General features: G+C 41.3%; 1 protein-coding gene across 3 annotated transcripts in view; it reads left to right on the plus strand.

The window, feature by feature from the left end:
• The window catches only part of HOMER2 (homer scaffolding protein 2), a 63,444-nt gene extending 55,585 nt beyond the window's left edge, over window positions 1-7,859 (plus strand). For all 3 annotated transcript variants that reach the window (XM_017805152.1, XM_017805153.1, XM_017805154.1), the window contains one exon: window positions 953-7,859. In XM_017805152.1, coding sequence (XP_017660641.1) covers window positions 953-1,141 — 189 coding nt within the window. In that variant the 3' untranslated portion in view covers window positions 1,142-7,859. The remainder of the gene's footprint in view (window positions 1-952) is intronic.
• Window positions 7,860-9,919: the final 2,060 nt, after the last annotated feature.

Here is a 9,919-nt window from a genome sequence, read left to right on the forward strand (position 1 = left end):
GTGCTGTGTCATCCCTTTCCAGCAGCGTTTGGCTGTGCACATGTGGCTCCTCTGCTGGGAGGTGCTCGCTTGGAGCCAAGCTCACGGGGTGTGGGCACCCTGCCCCAGCCAGCAGCTGGACTTTGGGCATCCCTTCCTCAAGTCAAGGATTGTTTAAATGCAGTGAATTAATACATGAAAGGAGAATAAATATAGCAGTCTCATCAATGAAGTGAAATCCAATCAATAAATCCCATCACTCTGATAACCTAAATGATCTAAAATATTTTAGAAGGCTGCTGAGGAATGCAGATGCTGGAAATGGCTAAAATATGAATTTTGTTTGGTTCAGTATGGTAGAAGATGTGGTCTGTGGCTTTTGTGAGAATAAGCATGAGCTTCCATGCATGAAACAGAGAACAATACGCAGAAGAGTGTAAGAGAGGGGAAAATAGTTGGACGAAGTGCAGCAAGGGAAGAGTTACCTGGCTACCCCATTCCTTACCTGAGTGCTCACACAAAGTGGAACTTTACCAATAAATCCAAAAGTCCTGAATAAAGCAACTTTATTCCTCAGACAGTATTTTCTAAGCTTGTTTTTCAAGGTTAACCCATCACAGATAATTCTGTATGTAATTGGTGGCACAGTGTCTAATTCTGCAACTATAGCAATGACAGAAATGTATGCACAGTGCGTGATTTAAATCCAGCTGAATTTGAAGATATCAACCAAATGACAAAGTTTGATGCAAAGCATCTTTTCCAGTTAATCTCTGTCCTTTCCTGTATGGGCTTTCTTTCCTTTTATAATTGGACTAGCACATGTCTGTTGCTTTCGAAGGTGCTTGTGTTAATCACTTTGCAGAAGTTGAAGCAAACTTGCACAGCCCAGCTGCCATTTGTTGCTTTAAAGTATGAAATGCTGTTCATCCTTCATCTCCATAATTCCTCTTATTGTCCTTTTATCTTTAAGGCTGCTGAGAAAAAGAACAAAGATCTTGAAGAGAAAGTCAGAACACTAAGGACAGAAGTCGAAGAGAGTAAACACAGGCAGACCAACCTTAAAACTGAATTAAAGAATTTTTTAGATGTACTAGACGGGAAGATAGATGAATTACATGATTTCCGACAAGGACTGTCTAAACTTGGGGTTGACAATTAGATGGCAATAGATCTTTTTTGTAATCTAGGGTCTGGATGTTTGATGTTTTGTTGATCCCAAACGTGTTTTACGAAATATAACTAGAATGTTCCACTTGTTTGCATTGGTTTTGTACATAGAGGCTGAACATTTGCTGTGGGGGTTTTTTTGGTGGGTTTCTTGTTTTGTTTGTTTATTTACCAAACCAATCATGCTGCTCACTGAATTCTGTTGAGATTAGAAACTTTCTATATTGCTGCTCTGGCTTTGTGGGGTTGGGAACAGGTAGTGGGTTCTGTCTCAGGAATCTGGAACTAGATCTACCTTAAAATGAATATGCAGTTAGTTGTTGCAGGGAAATTTATATCTTTCTTAAGGGCTGTTGCAACCATAGAAACAGAAAACAAGTCTTTTTCCTGTCCAAACTATCAGCACTCTTAGCAACAAAGACTTTTATTCCTTGGAGGAGTAGAGAGATTATCTGGAGCTCCTGCAGTTTGTAAAATGTGCCTGTGGTGAGCTGCAGTCAAGTGAATCACTTCACACAGATACCAGAATCTGTAGGGACCACGTCAATCAGGCCTAATTCACCAAAAAAAAAACCAAACCCCCAAAAAAACCCAAAGTGCAGTGGATTTCAGATAACCTCTGACAGAGGTTACATTTGCTTGCCTGGACCCATACAGCACAAAGTCAATGATGTAGAAATGAGTTTCAGCTCTTGAGTCATGAGTCTTACCCAGTTGGTGAGGACAGCTTCTCTTGCTTAGCAGCATCACCTCTCTTTAGCCTTCAGTTTTGAACCCATACAGTCCCTTCATTATGTGCATCTCTGAAAAATGCCCACCTGAGTCTGGGGACCAGATATTTATTTTTAAAAGTAATATGTTGCTGGTTTGTACATGACTCATGCCCCTCTGTGCAACTTGATCACTACTGATTAACTTCTGCAGCAGTGAAGAAGGAGACAATGCATAAAAGCATTATAAGGTAACTTGAAGGTGCTACTCAGAAGCAAGTTTCTGCCCACAAGTCTGTCAGGGCCATGACCACATGAAATGAAATCCTTTCCTATGATTTCTGCATTCTTTGGCAGTAGGGTGAGAATTAGTCACCAAGTTATAATGTACAAAAAAATCCCCACCCCAACCTGAGGTGCAGAAGTGCTGTTGTATTCTTAAACTGGTTATTCAGCAGCTCTAAGGGTGTTTTGAGAAATGCAAGGTCATACCCTGGCCTCCAGTGAGAAGGAAGTTCACTTAATTACAGATAGGAATGTAAAACGGGCCAGAGAGGAGAATCCAGCCCAAGTTTTGCTCTTTCCCTAGGACTTCTTTCTCTTCTTTTTTCACAACCTGGTTTGTGAGTGTTCAGGGATCTGAATTAATTCAGGAAAGTACTTTTGTTTATGTGACATTATTACTTGCTTCTTGGTTAAGCACCATGTTAGTGCTTTCCAGCAGTGACTGATGTAAAATTGCCATGCTTTTTTTTTGAATTTAGGGGCTTTTTTCTTTTTTTGGCACATCTTGATTATTAAAGTGACCTTTGAAAGAAAGATAGGTTATAGATGAAACATGCATTGAATACTTTTTTGCACCTGAATATATAATCCCCATGGTGGGGATAGGGTCTGTCTGCAGTTGTCCCTTGAATTTTCTTTTCATCTGTTACATTATCTTCGTTGCCTGTTTTTCAGACTGGACTCTGAGTATTTTTGCTTTTGCTCCTTTTAAACAATGGATGTGAAGCTGAGACCTTTCATAACCATTATGACCATTTAAGTCTCTTTAAAACAAAATTGCTGTAGGCTTTTGATATTTAAAAATAAAAATAAAGATCAGGTACATAACATGTAGGCGTGTGAAAATTAGACTTTGCCAGTGTGGAAGATTCAACAGTTGCATAATGTGGGGGTTAGATCAGACTTCTCAAAATGAAAATGACATCAGAAACTCTGTGTGGTTCTGTACAAGTAGTCTCCGTTTTTAGTCTCCTTGTCTGATAGAAAGTCGGATATACACCAGCATTTATCAGGCAGCTCATCCTGCTTCTCCTCTCCTCCCATGCTGGTTTTGGTCCCTGCATCAGCTGGGAATCACAGCATAACACAACTAAGAGCTGCAAGAAGTACTGGCAGTCAGAGCCCTACTCCTCACAGTGGTTCATTGCTTTTGTATGAAGGACTCCACTCTATCTTCTTTTTCCTATTGAGTAATCTTAGGGCTCCCCTCTTTGTTTTAATATAACCTATGTTTTTAGCATGTTAGATTCCAGGTAAAAGGATGCAAAAGACTCTGTGAACAAATTATTTTATTGGGGTTAATCCAGATCTTTTTTCCCACTTTAGTCAGGTCTATCTCAGATCCAGTTCATTAGGAATGTATTAAGCCACTCTTAAATTGCAAGAGAAGTGTTTCCATGGAATTGCATTGATTTAACAGATGGAGTTTAATGCTGGCACATTAAGCCAGTGCATAGCTCTGACACAGGCAGTTATTTCTGGGTGCTTTGTGCCCACCAGAGGAATGATGAGGGTGTTCTTAGAGAAATCCCTGCCCTGTCTCTTCTAGTCTTGTCCCAAATGTATGTATTTGCTCGTTAGCTTCTATTGCTCTGATGTTGAGTTGTTAAGGATGCCTGTACACAGCTCTATGCTGTGGGAAACTCTATCCTTTAAGAATCCAAGGTCTTGCTATAATTGCCTTCTTACTTTTTCCTTCCCAGCAGCAGCAAGTTGAGAGCTGCTATGTATAATCACTTAAAAACTTCCCCGAACTCCATCTCTTTTAGCCTTTCTCTCTCTTTCATTGTATTTTTCCTCTTCAAAAGCCAAAAGTGTACTAGGAAGAGGCAGTGCATGCTCTCAGGAATGTTTGGGCACCAGCTGCAGCTGCCCTCTCTGGCCTGGCCCCATTCCTGCCCCAGGACTGGCATCCCATGCTGCTGCTGGGTAGGGACCATCGGTGTCACACACTGCTTATTCCTCAACGCTCTGGGATGGCCCAGCAATAACCCATGTGCCAAATCATGAGCCTCACACTGCTCCTCAGAGACTCGTCCATGCATTGAAATGCCTCTTCTCTCCAGGTGGGAGCACCAGGGCAGCCAGCCTTCCCCACCAAAATGCAGGCACCATCCTATGGATGCATTTAATCCACCTTTTGTGCACAGCTGGAACTCAGCCTGTTCCTGTGGGCGCCCTGAGTTCAGTTGGCAGACACCTGCTGAGGGACGGCCCCAAATGCTGCTGGGGCAAAGAAATGCTCACCCCTGTCCCAGAGAGGGTCTGCAGACTTTGGTTTTGTTATACAGTGCTGGGCAAATCCTGATTTCCAAATGCCATCAGGAATGTGTTGGTCAGTGCTCCAATTCCATCCAGCCTGAGTGGAGGTGTCTTTATACGAGGCTGAGTTTCACCTTGGGCCACCCTGAGTTCCCTTTCTGGACACAGGTTTCTCCCTCTAAGTGGTTGATGGCAGGATCTCTCCTACCTCACTTACACAGTCTTTTTTTAACAAAGGTCTTGTGCTTGGCACTTCTTGTGCTGAGTTCTGTTGGCTGCACCACCACAGATCCTGCCACGCTGGGGCTTTAGGAAGAAAAATCTGTGCTGGCCTCTTGTGACCCCAGGGCAGAGAGTGTCTTACTGTTCTCTGGGCTGTGTCGCTTCTTTTAGCTGGTGTTAGAGCTGCTGAATAATGGTGGGGTTTGAATGGTTTTTGGTGGCCAAAATGAGAAATAAACAGGGCTACTTCATATTAGCACAAAACCAAAAAATATTCAGTGAAATAAAAATACATGAATTTTTTTCAGTTGTTTCATATCTAATATTCCATTGGATGTTACATCACATTTTGGAAAATTACTTTAGTCTCATATTAGAAATAAATTATTTCAAAATGAAAAACTGAAACATTGTTTCACACCTCAAAATAAAGTAGGTTAACCTTTTTCTTTTTTACTATTTGGCTGAATCTTTATTTGCCAATTTTGACTCAACTTCACAAGTAGTTTTGTTTGGCCTAAAAATGTATTTTCAGCAAAAGTAGTACTTTACAGTGTTCTATCTACATCTAATTGGTGTCTCCTTTGCTAAGTGAGCTCACTGGAAGAAAACTGTCTTTCCTGTAAGGAATTCCATGCCACCTCTCCCTTTCTGTATCCTAGTATTCAAAAGAGTCACGTTTTAAAAACAATTTTATGCTGGGTGCATCTGTGCCCAGAAAACAAATGTTCTTTAAACAATGTCTTTTTTCTGGACAAACACCTGATTTTATTTTATCTGAACAATTTAGACAGAACATTTTTTTAAAGCTGCCCAGTAAATTAAGGCGAGTGGGAAGAGTTTCTGCTGTTCTGCCTGTTGTCACTGCCATTGCTTTCCAAGGGTACCAGCCAAAGCATTTGTGGTGCTGAGGCAGGTGCTCACCTGCCTGTGTTTGCTGGGTGGCTTGTTGGGCACAGGAAGCCTAAATTGTCCTTAGGCTTCTGCACTCTTCTCTATGCTGTTCAATTTTTTCCCAAGTGTTTATTTTCTCCCTTATTAATTTTTTGCCGCCTTTGGTGGCTTCATAAGTAACAGAAGGAAAATTCTCTGTTACTGCCACCACCTTGCAGTGGTGGGAGTTTCTCCGCCACAAGACCATGCTCTTCCTTAGGCTCTTCCAAAGCGTTATCTCTGCTAAACCCTTCGGAGCATCAGTGGCTTGTAAAGAATATAGTGTTGTCTTCCTGAGCCTATGGATTAACAAAAACAAAACTGCTATAAGGGTGAAACACCTCACTTAGCTTAGTGTGTGACCAATGCTGAACCCGAAGGGAAGGGGTGTAAGGAAAGGTCAGCAGCAGCAGCTAATTTCGACGATTGATTGTTTCAGCAGAGGCTTTGGTGAAAGGTGCTCTGCCCACAAGCTGTGGATGGGCCAAAGGTCTGGATGGCCACACTGATCCATCAGCTCACCCACCTTTGTTCAGGCACTTCTGGACTTGTCAAGCCTGTAATTATCAAAAAGTCCTCAGCATATCACACAGGTGGTGATGTGAGGGATGGAAGGCGAATGTCCTCACACACAGAGCTGAGCAGTGTGAGAGTGTTGCAGCACTGGTTATGATCACACAGTTGCAGTCAAAAATAGAAAAGGCTGTTGCTGTCCTACAGGGCCTCAGCAGTACCAGGGACCTTGCATAAGGGCAGGTTCAGCTTTTGACGGGGGCTGAAAGGCAGCAAGGACTCCATGGCTGGGCTGGCAGGGTCTGGTTGTGGACACAATTTAGCAATGGTAAGACATAGAGCTACCCTAAGGTAATTTTTCTTTCCATAGATCGTGTTCAACAAGCACCTGTGCATCATGCAAAGCAATATGTAGCCACAGGATGTTTAATCCAGACACACCACCGGTGGGAGAGCCCCATCTGGCTTACACAGCCTGGCCAGGGATGTTGTGCCTGGAGTCCTGTGCCCTGGGAGCTTGACAGTGTTTTAGGCTCGCTATTAGAATGTAAACTTGACAGTTACATGAAGTTTGCACGTCTTAAATACCATTCTCTGTGGTAAATAATAAGGTACCTGAAGTGAAATAGAGAGAGGAGGTGAATGATAAATATGATAAAGGTGCTTCCCAAATGAGGGCTCTCCTGCAGGCTGTGGACAGAGCTGATCCTGGCCAGGAGGGCTTTGCTTGTGTCCCTGGAGGATTTTGGATGTCCAACCTGTTTGATTTTCTACTGTGTATTGTCTTAGCTCTTCTTTTTTTTCTTTTTTTCTTTTTTTTTTTTTAAACAGGTAGCATGAACATACAGTCTTCAGATGAAGGTGCCTATACCTCCAAAAATTTTATATGCACATTTTGAAATTTAGTTCATTTAGTAATTAATATTAATGGTACACACATGAAAGGCACTTGAGAAAAATCTGTTTGCTGGTGTATTTTTGTTTGGGTTGGATTTGTTTGGGTTTTTTTTAACACTGGTCAGCAATAATTATTTTAGCCATATACTAAAGCTAAAAGAACTGATATGTAAGATTTGTGAAATAAGTTCCTAAGTTTGCAGTGTGCTGATTAACTTTGGTATGTGATGAGGGAGCTATGCTCAATAAAAGAGTATTTTGCAGCATTTAGATGTTTTCATTTAATTGCCTAATAGTGATCATGAACATAATATTCTATAAAGCTCATCATGAATGGCAAACAAAGCACATCATTTTTAACATGCTATACCCTTGTAGTTGAAAGTTCTGAGAGTGTTTTAGTGTGGTCTGCTATACCAAAATATTTAGATTATTATGAGATTTTAGTACTAAAGATAAACATACACCCTGTTTTTACTGTTTCAAGTAAAGTTTAGTGAATGACTGACAATTTGTTGGTATACAACTGTGGGAAAACACTGCAGTGTTCTAAATGTATCTTTTTATTTGGGTTTATTATATTTAGTATATGGTTTAATGAAAACTGAAGTGTTTACTACAGTTGGATCATCATAAAAGCATCTCTTACCTCATCATTTTGTCTGCTGTAAAAAAGTACTTTCCTCTTTTTTTTTCTTTTTTCAAATTGACCATAGACAGTCAATGTTAACATTTAGACTCCTAGTAGCAGTAAATGCTGGGTTTTATATCTCTAAAAGGAAAACTTGATTTTTTTCTTTATGAACTTATTATATAACTTTGTGATTTTTATCTGATTTTATTGTAACATAAAGTTGTTTTATGTAAAAATATATAGTTTAAGTAAAATCTCTTGTCTCGCTGTCTTCATTGACTTCAGAAAACCAACATCCTTGTGGCTGCAAGTCTGAACTCAAGTGAATGCTGTCCTTTGATAAGAAGAATGTGATTTTGATCTATACATATGGTATCAAGCCTTGGTAATCTTAAAAACTCTTTTTTCAGAAGGTGGAGCTTTAAAATGTTTGTCTTGCTTCCCTTTATTCTGTTAGTCCACTCAGAGGGAGGTTCAGTATTAGGGTGATACTTACATACCTAAACTGAGAAAGTAGAATCTATAAATATTTGACCATGAAATTTTGGATTTACTGCATGCTGAGAGAGGCCTTTAGTTAGGAGGCAGCTTTTTGGCATCCTGTTTGGGGCATGCTCAGGACTGAAAACACGCTTGTGATTCCTGGTGCCAGCTGGAGCTGGTATTTTCTCTGAAGAAACTACCTAGGACTCAGAAATAACCCTCTGCAATGAAATGAGGGATGTTTTGACACCAATTTCCTGCATCAGCATATAGCAGTTAATAAGAGCCTCTCAGATGAGACTGTTTCCAAAAGTCTCTGCTGGTGTCCAGTGACACAGTCCACACTCAACAGCACATTCCTGGTAGGGGAAAACACTGAAGTCCATCTACAGACAGTGCACAGTGATGCTCTCAGCACTGTCCTATTTGTTGTACGGAAGCAAGGTTTACACCAGACCAGGCTTTCTCAAAGGGAATAAGGAGGTTTGATGACTTAAGTGGCTGTGGCTCATTGTGCCTTTGTTACTCTGGGCTACAAGGCTGCAAATGTCAAATTTGGGGTGAGCGAGAAACTCGTCTGCCCCTGACCTTTTGTCAGAGCTTTTCTACCTGGAGCCATCAATAACTCAGACAAGCAGTTCAGTAAATTCTGGCAATCCCTGAATAACCAGCAGCTACAAAACCAGCTTACATGTGTTGTAGGAAAATGCAAGTAACGGTCTCTAATTCTTGGCAAACACCATCCCCCCCCATTTATCTATTTGGATTTGCATAATTATAAATGTTAGTATAACGCCTGTGTGTGCACCTCATCACCTACAGTTTTCAGGAGCGAGCATCATTCTGTTCCTAGGAAGCTACTGGTCCCACAGTACACATTTCCACTCATCCACATGAGCACCGTGCCGTGCATGGGGCAGAGCCTCCTGCCACTGTGTGGAGGTGCCTGTTCGGTACAGGCACACCTGGCATTTCTGTAGGCTATTCATCTCATTAGATCCTGGATGCATTTTTAGCATCAAGGAAGTCTCTGGTTTGTGTGAAAGGCTGTTCTTTGCCAGTTGTTTGTAATGCAGGTGACCGATGGTTCCAAAAGAAACAGCCTGGTCTGGGAGCCGTGGTGAGCGATGCTGCCAGCAGGGATATCTGCTGCTGCTGTCTGTGATCCCTCAATTTTCACATTCGACTGGATCCTATCAGAGAGCTCATGAGCCTCCTCAATGGATGTGCCCTTCTGCAGTTACCCATTAAAAAGCATTTTAACCTGGCTCTGGGCTGCTGAGCTGTGATGTGCCACCTCGGGATGTCTGACAAAAACATGAGGTGAATTTCAAATCGAATGTTTGACTCCTAAGTAGATGAGCGACTTAATAATACGTATTCCTTTTAGCTACCTTGAGTTCCTTCAATAGCGTAGCAAAATCTAGGCCATAACTTAGTTCCTTTTGGAGGAAAAAACCCACCATGGCACCCTGGGGGTAGCCTGTATAAAGACAGTACAGTGGATGAGATCCCTGAGCAGGAACAGGCTTGCTCTCTCTGTAACACATGCAGCATGTAGCTGGTGACAAGGCTGAACTTACATAAAATACAACATTATTCTGTCCCACACACTTTTAATGTTCAGTGCTTTTCATCTAAAAGCATGTCTGCACCAACAAGGGAAGAAAGGAAGATGTGTTAATTATATATTATTAACTGTCTCCCCACTTCCTAGAAGACTTGAGCATATGTTCACAAATCTACTGCATATATTTTCTTTCATTTCTTTTTTGCTCCTAAAAAAATAGCCAAAAATCTTGTAAAGCATTTTAATTATTTACAACATTAA

This window comes from Lepidothrix coronata, unplaced genomic scaffold (assembly GCF_001604755.1).
Source record: "Lepidothrix coronata isolate B3197 unplaced genomic scaffold, Lepidothrix_coronata-1.0 Scaffold11, whole genome shotgun sequence".
Classification (NCBI taxonomy): Eukaryota; Metazoa; Chordata; class Aves; order Passeriformes; family Pipridae; genus Lepidothrix; species Lepidothrix coronata.